This window comes from Haplochromis burtoni, unplaced genomic scaffold (assembly GCF_018398535.1).
Source record: "Haplochromis burtoni strain Fernald_Lab_line unplaced genomic scaffold, NCSU_Asbu1 Contig_426, whole genome shotgun sequence".
NCBI lineage: Eukaryota > Metazoa > Chordata > Actinopteri > Cichliformes > Cichlidae > Haplochromis > Haplochromis burtoni.
This window is the reverse complement of record NW_024582787.1, coordinates 458,279-477,849: the sequence shown is the minus strand read 5'-3', so window position 1 is coordinate 477,849 and position 19,571 is coordinate 458,279. Positions and strand designations below refer to the sequence as shown.

The following is a 19,571-nucleotide window of genomic DNA, read 5'->3' as shown; positions in this document are numbered from 1 at the left end:
GCAAAATATCATAATGATCCACCTGGGAAAGTAAATCTGTTGGGCCTTTTTTGGCCTTCAGATAACAATTCTGACTGACACACTGCCGGACAGGAGAAGAGGAAAAAAATGTAAAGAAATGTCTGTGAAGGTTCTCAGCCATCCAGGTCATCGTAGTCAAAGGAGCTTGCAAGGAAAAGCGTCTGGACTTCTTTAAGTTACTTGAAGACGTTTCACCTCTCATCCGAGAAGCTTCTTCAGTTCTAATGTAAAGAAATGTAATTAATGGAGGATGGTCTCCGACTTTCACTGAAACATAGATTAAACATAACCTGTTAGTCCTCCTCAAGGTTGAAAAGAACATTCTAAAGTTTCCATTAAGTTGACTACAGTGGAGAACATTTGGTTGTCTCAGTTTGAGTCATCTGTGACATTTGGAGTTTGACGTCACAACAGGAAGTTGAGGTCACTGCTGGGGCACAACAGACCCTGATACTGATGTTACTTCTTCCCTCTGATAAAAATATACGCCAAAAACAAGGCCCGGGTCACATCTGTGATCAGCTGGATGTCTACAATAATAAATTATTCTTTGATAAAAGCAGAGAAAATACTCCAACAATCCTTCCACCAGCATGTGTCCTGATCTGTCTTACCCTGATCACTTTCAAGCATATTAAGTTTCCTGTAAATGTAAAAGTGAAATGTAAATAACATGCCAAAAACACAGAACTTAAACTGCAGTAACAGAAACCTTCTTAAAGGTTTCTGAACCAAAATGAGTAATGTTTTTAGTAAGCGTACCTGTACACAAATAGCTGCAGAAAAGGAAGGGAAGACAAAGCTGCTCGTGTTGAGGCAGGCTTATCATCTTCACACAGGCATTTCCTTGACTCACCAGTTTTTCCTTTTTCTGTGTGTTACCTCTCTTCATAGCTCCAAACTTAGGCATCATATAACTTGCAGCACTAGGAGAACTGTGTGAAAATGTATATTTGAACATTTCTATTTAAGACAGTGAAAATGATACACAATACACACGGGAAAAACTGCGCAGAAAGTTCTGAGTAAAGTACTGAGATATCAGGTAAAAAGTGGGTCAGTATTTGTTTTGGCAAAGATACAGCAACAATAAAATAGTTTTCAGACAAGACAGAGTAGGGGAGTGAAAACCATTGTCCTTCATATTCAAAACGAAAGCAAAGATATTTTGTTTTGATACTGTGTTGGGTGAACGTGTGATTTTTTTTTTTTTTCTTACAAGGGTCGGCTTTCAAGTTCCTCCCACAGAGCTAACTGAGCGAAGCAGACTGGGGTGACAGGGAAAAGCAGTGATAACAAACAAAGAAGAGGCTTGCTAGTGACTCTTAAGCTGGGAGCCGATCAACAAGAAGAAAAATATGGGGAAACTACTCCTGGTTTTCTTCGTTTTTGTCCTCTTTATAAGCAGTACACAGCAGAAAAAAGGTAGGAGAAGCTTGTCAAAATTCAACAACAGCTTTAAGTAACAGTTTCATGGACTTGAGAGATAATCTAAAACATCTGGCGGTGTTGCTGAGGGTTGGCGGGTAGAATGACTGTTTGGTAAAAACTGGCTGAAACAGGATTTGAAGCAGATTCATGACCCTGAATTATTTATTATACATATATATACTTTGAATAGTTAATATTTCAATATCTTGACATCATATTCTCCAGCTATTTCAGTGAGAGGATTTTTTTTGTGTTTTCTGGGTTTCCTAATCATTATTTGTTCGTGGAATTTAAGTTAGATGAAAGTGTTTTGAGAGCATTTCGCTACAGATGAAACTAAATATCTAAATACCTAACACATTGTATAGATACTTTGAACCAGTATATTTGAAATCTATGTTGGTACAAATATATTTGAAATTCATTTACATTTTGAATGACCTGCAGTAACTTTCATTTTTGTATTGTTTTTTTGTTTTTGTTTTTTGTTTTTTGCAGGACAAAAGACACGGAGGGAGCAGAAAAACAGCTCTGAGGTTGTTTTTCCCATGCCCAGAACATTTAAAGGGGCCCCAGTCATTAACAATCAGCCCTGTGTAAATGGGACTCAGGCTTCCTTTCTAAATTATTCCCCTCCAGCTCTGAACTTGCTCAACAACAGCACAGTGCGGTACCTCGGTGGTTCTCTGAGCACCCGAGTCATTCCCATTATTTACATGTTGGTGGTTACAGTTGGGATTCCAGCCAACGTCAGTATCTTGTGTTTGCTAGTGACTAAAATCCGAAAGGTGTCTTCTGCCATCCTCTACTGCAGCCTGGCTGTCTCCGACCTCTTCCTCCTCCTCTCCCTCTTCTTTAAGGCTCACTACCATTTCCATGGAAACCACTGGGTTCTCGGAGAGACTGCTTGTCGAGTTGTTACGGCATGTTTCTACGGCAATCTCTACTGCTCGGCCATGACACTGGCTTGCATCAGCATCAAGCGCTACCTTGCTGTGGTGTACCCGTTCCTGTACAAAAGTATGCCCAAGAGAATGTGCGCTGCCTGGGTGAGCCTGGCTCTGTGGGGGGTGTGTGGTGTCGCCATCATCCCAGAGCTCATCGTCCAGCAGAGCTACTGGCTCCCTCAGCTCAACCGCACAACCTGCCATGATGTGTTGCCCCTGGATCACAGCTCTCACATGTTTCTACTCTACTATCACCTGATTCTTATCATCTTATTTCTTATGGTTCCACTTGTGGTTACAATTGTGTGTTTTGCCCGAATCATCAACGAGCTAACCAGATCACACTTTGACTGGAGAATGTACATCAAGGCCAGCTCACTGGTGTTTAGTATCTTTCTGGTGTGCTTTGTACCCTCTGGAGTCCTACACTTTGTCCATTACGTCCAACTGTTTGTGAATGGAACGGAAACCCTGTATATGTACTTTAATGTGGCAGTGTGTTTGTGCTGTGTCCATGCCTGTCTGGATCCTTTCCTTTTTCTTCTCATGTCCAAATCTGCAAGCTCCAGGCTTTACTTCATGTCTTTCAAAGGCAAGACGCTGAGCATATCTTTCTAATAGAAACCTGTTTAACAGTGTTAAAAAGTAAGTGATCATATTTCTTATTTTTGTGGATGATAATGAGAGAAATGTTCTCCTTGGCAGGAATCCAAAGAGAGATCAAAAGCACATGATTTTTCATTTAAAACTATAAATGGATTTCATCATTGTTGTATTAACCTTATTCTATGAGTCATAATTGTTGTTTTATTATAAAAGTTCTGTTTTTGTGACACCCACACACAAAACGTAACTCCTATATTTAAAAACTAGAAAACAATAAGAAACTTGAAAGTGTAAAAGAAAAAAGAAAAGAAATGTATACGTACATAATACATTTTCCTGTTTAATGACAGTAGTGGCAGCAAGATTTACAGCATGTAGGGTCATTTTATGCTTACTGTAATTCACAAGTTATTTGAAAAGATGCAGTGCAATGATACATAAAATATGAGTTTTAGTGTCTCCCATTTGGTTGCTATTATAATAGTATTTTAGTAAAGCTACTGTAATCTGCATAAACAATTCATTAGAGTAAAATGCATATACATATGTTCATGTTCCCTGAATTTCATTTTTCTCTCTACAGTGTTTACAGTACTTTCCCTACTATCCTCTGTTGTGTAACTACCCTGAAGATTTGAACTGGAAGTTAATGTCATAATGGGCTTTAGCTAAAACATAGCTGTGTGTTTTTATGTCAATTTGTATATGTATATAGTATATGGATGTACATAGAAGATGAAAGGATGTATATTATTTTTTAAATTAAATAATAAATATAATTAATAAATGTGTCAAGTAAGAATACTATACATCTATACTTAAAAAAAAGATTTCATAACCTTTTTGAACTTTTACAGTAGTATATAACTATATTCTATACATTTCTGTATCTCTGGCTTTCCTGTGAACTTTTCAAAGATATCATCAGTTATTAAACTACTCTACTTCTCTCTGCTCTCTACCACTGACTTGGTATTTCCTAACCAGCCTTTGACAGGATGTAGAGTAAAGTGACACTGAGGAGTAGAAAAGTCTACTGTCCGTCCGTCACGTCACACTGGGGTAGTAAAAAAAGAAAGCACTATGTTAAAATTTTGTCTATGACTCACTTCTGGCTGTAATTGACATTAATGATAAGACAGTTTACTGAGATTAATCTTTATTCTTTATTAAAGATTCTTTGACTGTGTCTTTGAATAAGGGCAGGCAGAGAGAGTTGCATGTTTTGGTAAATTTAGTATGAATGGCACCATCTGCTGGTAAAAATGAAAGTTCAACAGCTGCTCAAATGAAACTCTTTATTCAATATGTAGATACCAGAGGAATCCACCTTTACACTGTATTCACTAGAGCTTTTTATCAGCCTTATCAAAATAAATCATGTCAAGGTCAGATTTTTATCTTTACACACACACCTGCACATGTAGTTTGACAGCAGAGCTTTTCAAATCTGAAAGTCTCAATGGTGGCACTTTAATTCCTGCTCCAGTGACAATAATGACTAATCTAACTCGAAATCACCCGAAAAACAGATCTGACAACCCCTGCTGGAGGTCAGTTTGTAGTAAATACAATCATCTCATCACTAGCATGCCCTTTCACAATGACGCAGAAGAACAATTCAGTTTAAGGAACACCTGTCCACAACAAACCTGACAACACACGAGAATGATACATTCACCTTTAACCCGGGAATCACATCTGCTAACCTCCACAGAGGAACAGCAAAGACACCAAAATGGCATATAGCACACAAAACAGAGGGACTTAACAAACATGCAGGGTTTCAGTCTGGAAACTGTGATGTACAGTATAACAAGTTTGTTCAGCACAAGTGGAAGAGCAAAGGAGAAGCCACAAGGCAAGGCCGAGGACAGACAGAGATAAAGCATCAAACACAGGAAAGCAGATTCATATCTTGAAACAGCTGCAGTCCATTTATATTGGTAGAAAAAGGAAATAATTGGTCAATAATAGGTCCTTTACTACCAAAACTAAGATATATGTGAGAAACATAATATAACATTCAATAACAGTATCACCAAAGCTGACAAAAATTATGAAATTCCAATGATTTTTTGTATGATGGAACTAATGCAGAACAAACTACAAGTTTATGTTTTACAAATGACCTAATGTGTGTTAACATCAACTCATTAGCACTAAAGCAGGAGGTTGTTCAAGAATATATAAGTCACAAAAAATAATGTTCTACAAATAACTTTTTTATTTATTTTATTAGATATCCCTCTCTGAGGTCACTGTAGTTTTGTTTGTGGTGCTCACAGTGCTGAAAAGTGTGATTTGTAAATATTTCCAAATATATAACATGTGTTTCCTTTGCAAATTAGGAAAGAAATACTGTTGAATCCGACTTCCATGGATTATTCAAAAATAACTAACATTTCAGGATAAACTTTACTGTTGACTCCCCCCAGTGCTTGATTTTAGGATGACCAAAGGTGAACCAAAGTTAGGCCCAAAGTTGATCCACTTTGGATCAAAGTGACTTCTTTGGTCCAGACTGAAATATCTCATTGTTCACGTTCCCCAGAGGATATATCCTACTTAATAAAGCAGTTCATTTATTTTTCTCCATATCTTTAATTAGCTAGATGGTTATTTTTGTCTTTTATGACATTCACCTCCAAAAGACACCACCCTTGTCTGCACTGCACTACAAAATATTTATGCTAGCACAGGAAACGCACATGCTAGCTTAGCCAGCATGATAGTGCAAGGCTGCAAAGGCTAAAGAGCCTTTAACATCTTAAATAAGTGAGCATCACAAACAAATTGAATTTGCAATCTTACCATGTTTTTGTTTTTTTGTTTTGTTTTCTTGTTTTTTTAGAATTTGAGTGACTTGGCCTTTTACACATGGCTTTTAGTTTCAATTCATGATATAAATCAAAATGTAAAAACCTCAGTTCCTTGGTTTAAGAAAAAAATTAGAAAAGAATATCTGTCCACATAGTGTTAGTCTAGATATACATGCAATAAACTTACAGTCGTAGTCAAAAAGTTCTATATAGTCATCACAGGCATCAGTGTCATCTTGTGGGCTTTTAATGAGTTCTCTGAACTGTCCTTTTTTTCCAGGATGTAATAATTGTGCAGCATACAATTCTTTAGTCCTTTAAAACACAAAAATTGGGCGCACAAGTTTGAATTTGTTTTGGATATTTGGTCAAATGTTTTTTAGCAAGTTATACCTCGACTAGAGGCCTTTGTTAGCCATGAACAAGCTTCTGTGGTTAAGAAATAAGTTAGAATGTTCAGGAAGTCTGAAATCAAAACTGCTGGAACACTAGCATCACTGTCCACATTGAAGCCAGTTTTATATCACCATGGACTGAGAGGTTGTGGACCAAGAAAGAAAACCCCTGAACCAAAACTGACACCTTCAAGCTTGAAAGTTTTATGGTCAGATGAGACAAAGACTGAGCGGTTTTGCCAAAATGACAAGAGGTATGTTTGGAGCAGTAAACATGAGGCTTTCAAACCTAAGAACACTGTACCAAATGGCAAGCATGGTGGTGGCAACATTATCCTCAGGGGTGGTTTTACTGCCAGTGTACTGATAGAGTGTGCGGTGGATGAAATAATAAAAAAGAGAGATTACCTCAAAATTCTTCAACTACAGCTGAGATCAATAGCTAGGTGGTTAAAACTGGGGGACAACTAGGTGTTCCAACAACACAATGACCCCAAACACACATCAAAGCTGGTTTTGGAACAGTTTAAGCTTGCTAACATTATTCTTCTGAAATGGCCTTCCCAACTAACCAATTTAGATGAACCCTGACACTTCTGCTAAGAACAGTGGTCAAATGTCCAACTAGAATTATGCCAGAAGCTTGTTGATGGTTACTAAAGTGGTTGATTGAGTTACAAATTGTTAACAGTCATTTAACCAATTTCAGGGGTGTATATAAATCTGTGTGGATTTGACAATAAAATAAATTCACCTCGTGTAGCCAATTCTTATTTTTAAAGTAAATAAAGATGTGTGCGGTACAATCATTCCACCCTGAAAAAAGAACCATTCAAAGAAATCATTAAAAGCCCAAATTCACCCTGATATTCGTGGCCATGACGAGTGTATGCAACCTTCTGATCACAGCTGTACATACAGAGAGAGAGAGAGAGAGAAATACACACACAGGTGTGCTCACTGCAGTATCAAGAGATAGGAATGAAAAAAGCAAGATAGAGCAGCAAAGCTTCCAGCAAGGTTTGGAAGGAGAGGTGGGCTTGACGGTAAGAGAGGCACAACATCTGAGAAAGGCCTTTGAGTTTCAGGCGGAGCAGCAGCAAGGCAGGAACAGAGTGAAAAGACAGACAAAGTGACACTATGAAGAAACCAGGACAATGAGACAGATAGAGAGGGGAAAAAGACTCAAAACGTAATTTGATACCAACAGAAGTTTCCTACAGTATAAATTCTTTTTGGCAGATGAAATTAAAAGAAAGAGCAAAGCCCTTCATGGTGAACTAAACAATACCAACATGAGAGATGCAGAGAGGAAACATTCAGACAAAAGGATTCCAGGCCCAAAAAAGTCTCTTACTGTAAAAAGCAGAAAATGTAAACTTCTTTTCACTTTAGAAATGTAGCTGCTGAAGTTGCCAGTTTGGACTAAACTACTATGTATATCATTATTGATTTTTATGGCCTTGTCATTTTTGCAAATTGCAGCAAAAGGCTTAAGTATCATCAACCTATTTTATCAATGGAGTGAAAATTGTAGGAGCAAAGTTCAAACACAGTAAATCGCCACCCAAAAAACAGAAAAGCACATTGGTAAAGCAACAATGAATGAGACATAAATTAATAAATAAATAATAAAACAGCCTGTCTAATTATAAACACTTAATGAATAATTTTTAAGCAAGCCAACATTGCCAACTTTCAAGTTTTGACTCAAAACAATACCTCTTTCCCCATCCTGGTGCTATATGTTGATAACAAATTTGCTTTAGGTTTATTTATGAAATTTAATGATTTTATAATGAACACTGAGGATCCTAACCATGTCCAATGATAACTGTACCTTATACCATTAAAAGTGTTTTCATTGTTACTGGTCATAGTTACTGTAATGACTATAGCATGAGATATGAGCAAATAATATCCCAAGGGGCCAATAAATAAATGGGGACTATTTTGGAGGCTTACATAAATAAGCTGAACTCAGTTATGCTCACAATTTAATTTTATATCTTTATAAACTCAACCCTTTACAAGAGGGTAACTGCTCCTATATGTAGTTAAATCACGCATTGATACATGAAAAAGATTACTGCTACAGAAAGCAACTGTGGACAATATCTACAATCAATAAATGAATAAAAATAAAAACTTTAGAAAACAGATGAGACTTGTACACACAGTAAAGTAAAAATGTCCTAATGGCTATAATAGAGAAGGCTAAACAAGCAATTAAACTGCAGCATGAAAACTGTGACTGTGTGTAACATTACCTGTCTGGAAAAAAGTAGAGGATAATTTGCTGACAGATCTTTATCACTTGTGTGTCATGTTCATGAATGTTCATGCTCATATGGATCCTTCAGTTATATAACATTTACAAATTTAAGCAAAAAGTCACTGGGAAGACTCCTATAAACAGCTGAAAGCAATAAACTGAACTCCTGTGCTCAGCATTTTGTGCAGTCATTGTGCATGAAAGGTCTTCAGTTATTTTGGACTGTGTGTCCTTTTGCTGACTAAGGGCAAGCAAATTATTGACCAGCATGAGCCACATAAGGTAGAGCCTCAAAGCAAGTGTCTCATGCCAAAACCTTGACAGTTGGCAAACCTGAGCTGCTGCTGGTGGCTTCAAATGCACATGTAAACAAAAACGTCACACATTTCCTTTAATCAGCATACAACTGATTGGAACTCGGAAGGGGAAGGTTGCTAGAAACCCAAGCCTTTTGCAGCTTTGGCACATGCATTTGTGGGTTGCATGTGTGAAACCGCCCACTGTAGTGCTGAGCTGCAATGAGCTGCTGTTATAAAGACTTTAATCACCGCTGATAAATTTAGCTTGCTTCTGAAAAGCTTTTTTTCCCTCCAAATTCCTGCAAGAATGCCAATAGCTCTGGTAAAAAGCCACTGGCATAACATTTAATATTCTAAATGAAGCTCCTCTGTACACCTACTGCTCTGCAAAACTGCATTTCATTATCCTAATTTACCAGGTATTTCTCTCAGAAAAAACAGAATAATAAAACTCATCATGAATCTGAGTTTGTGAACATATTCCGCATATTTTATGGAAAAAAGTAAATAAAAAACAAACTGCAAAGCGCATTTCAAAAATATTTTAACAAATCACTTTCTGTAAATATGTTGCTATTCAGTAAACTGAGAAAATACCTGGTAAACAACATACTGTTCTGTGGTGAGGTTTACATGAGGACATTGGCACGTGTGTCTGGCAGTCGGAGCCCCACTAGCCCGCCGCCAACCAACACCGATGATGCCAGCAGAATGGGAATGGCCTTGGTGATGCCAACCAGAGAGCCAAAGATCAGGTTGCCCAGCACCGCTGCCAGCTTACACATAGCATTACAGAAGCCAAATCCTGTGCCCCTAAAGACAAAGAGGAGAAGAGGGTTACAAATGTACAGTAAGTATGTCTCATTTGTTTCTTAACAACGTGAAACACCATGTTTTCTTAAAAATGCTGCTCCAAATATCCCAAATGTGCAGAAATTTAATTTCTATTCAGTTCTTGCTGTAGTCAAGGGCACCAGAAGAACTTTTGATTACTAATACAAAATCAAATCTCCTGATTGCCACCAGTTTAGAGAGCCAGAAAAAGCTGTAGATAATACAGAAGCCTTGGCATGTTTTTTACTATAGTTCATAATAAAAACTGACATGAGCCCTGAAACACAATTTCTGATGCAATTTCTGCACCGGGTGTTTTATAACAAAAACTGACCAGCTTCCCTATGCCTTTGCTGTGTCTAACGTCTTGACCTCCAAATATGGTCTATGCAGCTTGATGTGGCTTCTATGAAAAGCATGGCTATTTCAAGGGATGGAAAGTTGAGAGACACTTCTGACACACATCATGGTGCATCTTGTAGATTTGCAAGTTTCGTCTTGAGTATGGGCTCTCCATTTAGGCTCACATTAGTTGGTTTTTGCAGTGACGGGAAATAATAACTCCCTTCTGATATCTTCAACCTAAAGTAATGAACCTGTTTTGAAAATTTAAGTAGTAAAAAGTAGAGGTATTTACTGTATGTTAAACTGTAGGGAGTACAAATGATAAGTTGTCAGAAAAATAAATGCTCAAATAAGGGTGCCTGAAAATTCAACTTAGTACAAATTACAAAGTATTTGTACTTCTTTACCTCCAACCTGTGTCTAGAATTAAACAGTCGACTGTCGTGACAAAAAAAACAAACTTCCAGTACTGTGAAGTGACATTACAGTCTGTGAATGGGTCAGACTTTGGCTGTGAATGTCCTCAGTGTTTCACTAATAAAAGGTTTGAGGTTGCTACTTATCAAAGTAAATTTGAAATTATTTATCACTCCCAAAACTTCCCAACTTTGAAGCAGTGCTATAGCACAGCACTGCTTAGTTTTATTCAAAGATCAAAGCAAAACTTACAAGCATGAGGAAAAACTCGATTTTTTGTTTTGTTGTTGTAATGTTTCTTGGCCTTAGGCCTCTGCAAGACTAGTTCTTGAAAAGTCTTGAAAAACAAGAATTAATAAAGATGTGTTCTTCTTTATCTTTCTTTCATATGGGGGAACTGACAAGACAAAATTTTGCACAAATATTGGTTTGCTCAGTGATAAAGCACAGAGCCACACTATTTCCTGTATTCTAAGTTAGTATATGCAGTAAGTGCACCACTCACCTCCTGTCTGTTGGGTATAGTTCAGTGGTGACCACATCCAGGGAGTTCCAGGCGGAGATACTGAGGCCGTTGTAGAGACAGAGCATGAAGATCATCATTGACTCGCTGGTGCCAAACCAAAGGAAGAAGCAGCTGATGCCTGATAGCACCATGGAACCTCCTGCAGAGCACAGCATGAGCTTTACATCTTAAACTTGAAATAACTTCATTCACGTCACTAGAGGTCACTGCAGGCACAAAAGCCAACTGCACATGACACTAGAACAACAAGGGGAAAAATTGCTATTCATATCCCACATCGAAAGGAAATCCTACCTAACATGCTTAGGCGTCCTATTTTGTCCATGAGGAGAGCAGAGACAATGTTTCCAGGAAGCACAGCCAACGTTCCCAGGAAGTTGACAAAATAGACCCAGTAGGCACTGTAATCGTCATCAAATGTCATCTGACAGCCTGTCTTGTTGTGGTGAAAAGAGCTGTTGATCACCCTTGAATTTGTCAGCTTGGTGTCATCAATATCTGTAAATGTAGAAGATAAAAAGAAAGGTTTTACATGTTGACTCGGGATTAAAAGTTTGTATCTGACTGTCACCTTCTACTACCACTTGCTATTAACTCGAACAGTGGCAGACAAGACATTATGCATTGTAACATGGAAACCAACACCTAAGAGTATGTTCAAAAGCACAAAAGCACAAAAAAACACAAAGTGTTTTCTTTGTTATATCGAGACAAGAATGAGCTTTAATCTCAAATCTGATCATGACTCTTGGGCTCAAAACTACATAAAATACAACTAATTGAAAAAAGTGAACAATGTATATCCTAAGACCAGATGCAAGACGTGAAGAAGCAGACAGATAAATGTTAACATGGAGCTGACAAAAAGGGTAAACATAAAAATGACCCAAGAACACAAGAAAGTTAAAAAAAGAAGATTATGAGTGTAACAAACAAGACATGATTCATTAATATGTTAGCTATTTGTTAGATTCAGATGTATTGATAGGCACATTTGATCAAAGCCATTCTTACTCCAGTCATGCCAGTTTAAACTAACTAGCTCCTTACTGTAGCATGTTTTGCCTGCTAGCTGAGAAAACTATAATTTGGGATTTGCCTGGTTTATGTGGCTAACAGTTAATTTGCCTGTCATTGCTAATGTAATTTGCTAATTGCAAATTTTTGAATTTCATTGACATTCCATGATGTGTTTATAAGTTGCTAAATAACTGCTAGCTTCTTCCTGTCTGAACAACCCTTTACATACAGTCCTCTAAAAAGCTAACAGCACTTAGCTTGATGGCTATGATGCTATGCATCATTAGAATACTGACTGCCTAAAAAGTTTGCTTGGACAGGATAGAAAATGACACCACAGTCCATTTAACATTACTACAGAGAGTCAAAGTACTGCAGTACTACCAGAGTTCTTTGTTTGTCTTCTCTGCAGGATAAAGGACTAAAGACTAAAAGACAGACAACAGCACAAATATAAACAACTACGATGCTGGTTCATGCTGTTTGAGTAAAATATCCATTGTGTGGCAGTTCTCTGGACAGAAACACTTTGTTGATGCCAGAGCAGAGTGGCTAGACGACCTCAAGGTGACAGGAAGGGGGGAGTAACTCAAATAATCACTCGTTAAATCCAAGGTATGCAGAAGGGCATCTCTCAAACACACAATACGTGAAATTCTGCTCTCTAGAGACACATTTCCAATTGCAAAAAGATTTCACATCTCATGGAGCATTACTGGCAAACCCGACATGCCCATGCTGTTGCTATATTCAGCGCATTCCTGAGTGCTGAAGGGGACTGATTTTCTACCATGTGCTCCCTCAAGGTCTGATTCAGCTCCAATTCTCTCAGACCATTTAAAACACCTCTCCTGCCTTTGCCTTTTGGTTCAACTTGTTTCTTTGTCGGCCTTAAAATAACTGGATTACTCTTTCATAACTTAGATTTATTAACAGTACAGTTTGACACTTTTGGTGCTGCTGCAATTTTAAATTTGTTCCTGAAAAAGAAAACAGTAATCAGCAAGACCGCCTTAGTAAAGAAAAATCCACATGCACAGAGAAATATTTCTAAATAACTGTCTGACTGAACAATCACATAAGAAAATGTATCTCTGCAGGAGTCATCATGTGGTTACAAACTGCCATTTTCAGTCCTCCCAAGCACAGCTTGGCCCACTTTTTTGTTGTTAAATAAAGTCACAGTTAGTTCAGAGAGGCAATCTGTGCAGGGGGCACAGAGGTTAAGCAGTAATTTAGAGGCATAAAGCAGAGGTATAAAATGCTCAAAACCATTCTTTCTTCTCTGAGCAAGAAGTTTGGATCCATAATGAACTGCCAGACAGAGGCGGGGAGCCTGAGTGAGACTTATGTATAAGGCAACAAGAGCCTAATAGGATTTTCTGGGTTGGAGGGAAGTACCTTTGTTCTGGAAAGGCAGAAGAGAAGTGCCCTGAATAAGTGCATTTTACAGATGTGGTTTACCTGTGTTGTAAAAGAAGGAGTCTACAAAGGTACAGTTCCTGAAAAGGGATCCTACTGAGGAGACATCTTCAAAGTAGCAGTTGAGAAAAGATGAGTCGATGAACGTGACTGCCTTAAATCTCATACTGATGAACCTAAAAAATAAAAAAAAAAATAGGAAGTGGACAAGGATGGAGTTATTGCAAGAAAGAAGCACCTACTGACAGCGATATGCAACACATATTATTGACAATTAGGGTGATGGCAGATAATTTTCCTTCAAACCAGGGAATGTGAAATGCAGAGTCACTATTTCAGTCTCTGCACAGACAACAAAGGCAGGGATGAATTGCTGAATGCAAACCAAACGGTCCAATTTCAAACTTCTTAAGATGGAATATTAGAAATTAGATGTAACAAAGGCTGCTAGATGGAAGTGAATAGCTGCATTTAACCTGATATAAAACCTCAGCAGAAATTTGAAATATTTACTAATATTTCTTTTCATTTTTTGAGATACAAGGCCTTTTACTTTTTACTGAATTGATTAGGCATTGAGGACATCTGTAACTGAACAGATAAAGCACTTAAAACCAGAATGTATGATATTCTTTATAATACTACTACTAATATAATAATAATACTGTCCACTTCCATTTGAGTGTCTCAAACTGGGGAACTATGAATACAAATAGCTGTAATTCTACAACAATTCAACAGTTAATGCAATACTTTTGTTGAGCCCCTCAAATTAAAGTTGAAAGCCAGCACTTTAATCACATGATGTATTGGTTTGATTTAAGATTCACTGTGGTGCTAAAAGAGGCAAAATTACAAAAACAAAAAAGGTCACTGTCCTCCAGCAGAACCAGGAATTTCCCACTTCAGTTCACCCTCCATTCTCCACATTTTTTTTATCATTCAGGAACAGGAAAAATAATAATAATAAATAAAAAAAAATAATCCAAGTTGAATTTTATCGAAGTACTGGTCAGCATGACAGCATCAGGAAACTGTTTTTTTTTTGTTGTTTATTTTATCTTCAAAAAACATATTTATTCTGTTCAGTTCCACTCCATATTTTTCCATGGTCAGCTGTACCCCATCTACAGTGGATCTGTTCCCCACCAATGGTATATGTCCCACAGTTTGAAAACCACCAGCATCTCCTCCCTTCAGGATGTCTGGCCTTAGCAGTCAGTTATCTATGTGTGCTATTTCACACCACGATACACAGTACATGGTACTGTTTTTGATTTAATCTCTCATAATAAATGCATTCTGGTCTCCAGTGAGAAGGCAAAAAGAACAAAAACAGCATATCAATGTGTCTTCGCTCGGCTCTGTTTGTGAGAATTGTAACCAGGAGGAGGAGGAGGACCAGATGTGTGTATATGGGTGAAAGAGAGACCATAAGAAAGAATAAGGAAGAGAGATAAGCTTTTTAATTTCCTGGTGGCAGACGAGAAAGAGGAAAGATTTATATTACCTGCAGTGGTGTGTTGTTTGTGGGAATGACAAATAGTACTGCTATCCCACAACAGGACAAGCAGCTTTAAACTCAACATTGTGCTAAAAGAGGCTTACAGGTTTAGATCACAATGTGTTACCCTGTAGCTAGTTTTAATAATTTCTCCCACTCTTGATATTGGTGTCTGAGAAAGCTGAAGATCACTGGAAAGTATTCAAATGGAAGTCAGTTTGTGCACCAAGCCTGGCGTACCTGTCATTTACAAAGACCCCATTTCTGTGGATCTGGTTCTCCAGGGTGAAGTTGAAAGTGAAGTCTTCAATGCGTTCATTGTTATGAATCTTCACTCTGGAGGCGTACTCGTCAGCTTGAAGGTGCTTGATGACATCTGGGAACCACACAGACAGCCCGTAGTACCTGAACACAGCAAAAGATTCTGTATTAAATTGCGTTACATATGGTCATTTTTAATAACCTCTAGTAATAGTCACTTTCTCTATTCTCCATCATCTTATTCTGCAGAATTGCGTTAAACAAACTGGTTAAAAGATCCACTGCCCTCTCTCATCCCCATACCTTCTCAGGTATCCCGTCTGGACCAACAGCTTTTCCATTCCGCATCCTCGTCATAGCTGACCACACTTTCTTTTTATTAATCCTCCACACTTGCTGATTCACCATCTTTACTCCATCTCCATTTGTCTCTCTCTCTCTCATTTTCTTCAGTCATAAGCTCTTCATAGTACTTCTGCCATCTTCTTAACACACTTTTTATACTTGCTAGCACATTTCGATCTCAATCTTTAATCACCCTGACCTGCTGCACATCCTTTCTGGCTCTATCTCGCTGTCTAGCCAATCGATACGCGTTAGTTTCTCCTTCCTTAGTGCCCAGACTCACCTACAACTCAATATATGCTTTTTTTCATTTGCTTCTGTCTTTACCATACAGCCAGGTTCCCAGTGCTCCTGTCTTTTTCTTTATTTTCTTTGCTAACATCTTTCTTTGAGTTGCTTTAGTCTTTCCATAAGGATCTATATTAAAAGAACATGAGTCAGATGCAACACTACTGCACAACATCTGCTGAGAAATATTTATCTGGGTGTACATATATGCAGATGGTTAGGTGGAAGGTAAAAGACATGAAACTGTCTTTGTTTAAATGATACTGCTTTGTCTAAATTGCCACAAAGTCATTAGGACAGTGCAGCATTAACTGACCACAAGTTCAAAGCCATTGCCCTGATGTTGATGTTTTCTTGCAGAGGTAGAGTATGAGGTGTAATTGAATACCAGTTTTTTAAAAAACAAACAAACAAACAAACAAACAAAAAAAAACCTATTGTATTTGACTTGGGGTGTCAAATGGAAAAAATCCAGTCAATCATAGAAAGCTTGTAACAGAAAAACTGTCATAAATATGATGTAAAATAAAAGCAATAAAAGACACAAATTAAATGTAATCTAACTGACCACGGCTCATCAGACAGATATAAGTGAGAGAACATCTACTTTGGTGCCAAGGGCATAACAGAAATCTATATTAGCTATGCATCATCCAGAGCAAAAAACAGCATATCTGAACATGATCAAAGCCAACAGTAACAACACATTCAAAGTGCAGAAGTAGAACTATATGGGATGTGTAATAACTGTCTTACCCAAAGGACAAAGTAAACCAGACTGCAGCCAGCTTCATAGTGTTTTCTTTCACTGGGTGGTTGAAACATTTCATGAATGTCAACCAGATCTGATATAAAAGAAAAAGGTTTTGGTGAATTTTATTCATAGCAACCATAAATATTGACTATAAAAGAAAATGCAGCAACAAAAGTGAAGGTTAACAAACAGGAAATAAAGAGTCTCCTACTCCTCTGAGTTCAGCCCTGATCTTGAAGAGGACCTTGAGTACAGGGTTGGCTGACTCATTCTGCATCTCTACCAGCTCATCCAGCTGTTTGGGGATTTTTATCCTGTTCACCTGCAGGGGGAGACACTGATCAGTCATCTGCCAATGGCTTTGCAGCAGCAGCAGGAATGATGAAGAGCAAAGCCCGGGGTGTACTCACAGTGAAGACTCTCTCTGGCTCTCCGCGGGCACGCATGTTTGTGTCATGGATGTGTTTGAGCACCATCCAGGCCTCGTCGTGTTTACCCATCTGGGGAATAGTTATCATAATTTGGATATATATGCTGGATTTCAATATTAACACTCCACATACACAGTGAAGTGGGCACTGAATGTCTGTTTTTATTAAAAAATAAATAGCACATGTATGCGATTTATATATCTGTGTGTAAAGTCTATTTCATGTGTTGCACAGTGACCTTCACCTCTATGCCCCAACCCCAGCATCAGAATCTCCACACTGCTGTCCTAATAAGTAAGCTTATTAAGAAGAGCAGGCTGAAAATAAGCTTTTTGCTGTTCTCCTAGGAGAATGATTTTGTTTCATTTAATTTGTTCTTTTTGATAAAAGGATAATATAAAGCAATTATTGTACATAAACTTCAGTTTCATGCAAGGGCATCTAACAGATGGTATCCACTTTGTGAGAAAAAAAAAAGCTTCATTGTGTGCCAGTGATTTATTTTTTCTTTGCAGCTTTTTGTTAGGGAGGCAGCATCAGAGAGAGTGACTCTAAGAAACTGAAAAAACTGATAAAGGCTGGCTGAGCTCCATGGGGAATACTCTGAGGTCCATACATGTGTTGTGTAGAGAGGGAAGCGCCACAAAGTGGTCAATGTAATGAACAACACTGCACACTCTTGCTACACATCATGCTAGTTGGACAACAGGCTCTGTCAGAGGCTCCTTTAGACTTTTAGTCCTCCAAGGTGGTATAAAAGTCTAAAAGTGGGAAGCATTTAATGCTCACTGCAATAGCCATCTGGAGTTTAGGATTCCACTGTGTGTACGGAGACTAGACTTCTCCATTGAATGGTAACACATAAAAATGCATACTCTTTGTAACATCTGCTTTTAAGTTTAAAATTCTAATTCTTTTTCTTTATTACACCCCAGTGGAAGTCTTAGTAGTACACTTTGCATCTCCCTCTATGAATATTTTATGTGTAATAATAAATAATGATCAGAAATAATAGAGGATAAATACATCTTCATAAAGTTTCAAATTTACCTGTTACAGTTTTACTTTCCATTTTCATGTTCTTTATATACACTGCTACAGTAGTGAGTGTTTAAGTTTCAAATAATGAGGTCAGCATATGTACAAGTAATTACTGTGATTTTGAGTTTTAACTAAATTCATCGCTTGCCTAATAGGGCGCTAAAGCTCACCTACCTGTAGTTTAATATGTATCTTAGTGGGAAGCCAATCAGAAAAAAGTTGACTTAAAAAGTGACATCAAGATTGTTTTTCACTACGGTCTGATTTTGTCTGATATCTACAAGAATCATAATTATTCTTTTCTTTAAATAATAAGGCTAATGGTTCTCTGTAAGAGTGTCTTTTCTTTATAATGAGGAAGACATGTTACCCAGTCCATCAGTGTGGCTCACTAATGTGATTTTAATTGTGATTTTAAAAGAAGAATGAACAAGTTGCAAGCAAGCGGGAACAGTTCATATACTAAACATCTCCTTTACCTCCAGGTAGAAACGGGGGCTTTCAGGCATAAAAGTGAGAGCTATCACAGCAGAGACACAGGGCAGCGCACACACCACCACAAACACTCGCCAGCTGTGGAACTGGTAGGCTGATCCCATGCTGAAACTCCAGCCTGCACAGAGAACCATGCACACACAAGGACAGTTAGAAATAATGTGGCATAGCATCACGTTGTGAGCTCAGTCCCCGTTGCACAAGAAGACATAAAACTTAAATTCAAGCACACATGTATACTTGCTGTAGCTTTTTTTTTCTGTCCCTCAAGGTTGGACAGAAATGCAGTTAGTGGAATTATGTTAACTGCTAAATTCCCCATAGGTGTGAACGTGAGCGTGAATGGTTGTCTGTCTCTCTGTGTTAGCCCTGCATCAGCTTGGCAACCTGTCCAGGGTTCCCACCCTATTGTAGCTGTGATAGGCTCCAAAACTGAGCATTGCATTAGTTCAGGTGGGCCATAAAGTCAAGTCTCTCAGCATTCCTGTCAGATCAGCTGATCTCAGTGGCAGGCCACATGACTCTTTTCGACATCCAACTGGAAAATTTCTTAGGCGTGGTTATTTAAGCTGATTTAGCTGCTTTTACAAAACTGTGCCTGAAAAAAACAGTTTGTGGTGTCTAATGCACTGTATTCACAATTAAGAAAGATTTAATCCTCTACAAAATGTTATAATAATATTCTAGTAGAGATTCAACGAGTCCCCTTAGGATTTGGTCCCATAATAGAAAAAACAAAAGAGACAAAACATGATGTCTTTAAAATGATCTAATGAAAAAAGAAAAATACTTTAATTATCACTTTCTAACGATATGTTGGTCACTATGTGTTCTGAAAAAGAACAGAGATCTTTTGACACTGGCTCCATTCCAATACTAAAATCTGAAAAACATCAAATACAAAAGTACTCTGTGATTTCTCTAAAAGTTTCAAAAGCTCCAAAGGACATTCTGCAATGACCATCAACAAGTGTTAGCAATATATGATGGAGTACCTATACAGTGGGGCAAAAAAGTATTTAGTCAGCCACCGATTGTGCAAGTTCCCCCACTTAAAATGATGACAGAGGTCAGTAATTTGCACCAGAGGTA

The 19,571-nt window shown here is 37.9% G+C and overlaps 2 protein-coding genes across 2 annotated transcripts in view; one reads left to right on the top strand and one right to left on the bottom strand.

Annotated features, from left to right (window-relative positions):
- The first annotated feature begins 1,241 nt into the window (after positions 1–1,241).
- Positions 1,242–4,038, top strand: LOC102289582 (proteinase-activated receptor 3). Its single transcript, XM_005945689.3, has 2 exons — positions 1,242–1,446; positions 1,951–4,038. Exons 1-2 carry the CDS (start codon positions 1,380–1,382, stop codon positions 3,015–3,017), a joined length of 1,134 nt encoding a protein of 377 aa, XP_005945751.1. The 5' UTR covers positions 1,242–1,379; the 3' UTR covers positions 3,018–4,038.
- Positions 4,039–9,084: 5,046 nt separating this feature from the next.
- The window catches only part of LOC102289876 (synaptic vesicle glycoprotein 2C), a 24,434-nt gene continuing 13,947 nt past the window's right edge, over positions 9,085–19,571 (bottom strand). Inside the window, exons 2-10 of the mRNA XM_005945690.3 lie at positions 18,464–18,597; positions 16,923–17,012; positions 16,724–16,834; positions 16,515–16,603; positions 15,105–15,269; positions 13,403–13,536; positions 11,213–11,416; positions 10,898–11,057; positions 9,085–9,609 (exon numbers count right to left, since the gene is read on the bottom strand). Of these exons, the coding sequence (XP_005945752.2) occupies positions 9,426–9,609; positions 10,898–11,057; positions 11,213–11,416; positions 13,403–13,536; positions 15,105–15,269; positions 16,515–16,603; positions 16,724–16,834; positions 16,923–17,012; positions 18,464–18,597 (1,271 nt within the window). The 3' untranslated portion in view covers positions 9,085–9,425. The remainder of the gene's footprint in view (positions 9,610–10,897; positions 11,058–11,212; positions 11,417–13,402; positions 13,537–15,104; positions 15,270–16,514; positions 16,604–16,723; positions 16,835–16,922; positions 17,013–18,463; positions 18,598–19,571) is intronic.

Excerpts from the sequence above, each read along its gene's own strand:
- LOC102289582 (XM_005945689.3), top strand. The coding sequence starts at position 1,380 with ATGGGGAAACTACTCCTGGTTTTCTTCGTTTTTGTCCTCTTTATAAGC. Across the intron at positions 1,447-1,950 it reads CAGTACACAGCAGAAAAAAG|GACAAAAGACACGGAGGGAG; the intron begins GTAGGAGAAGCT and ends TGTTTTTTGCAG.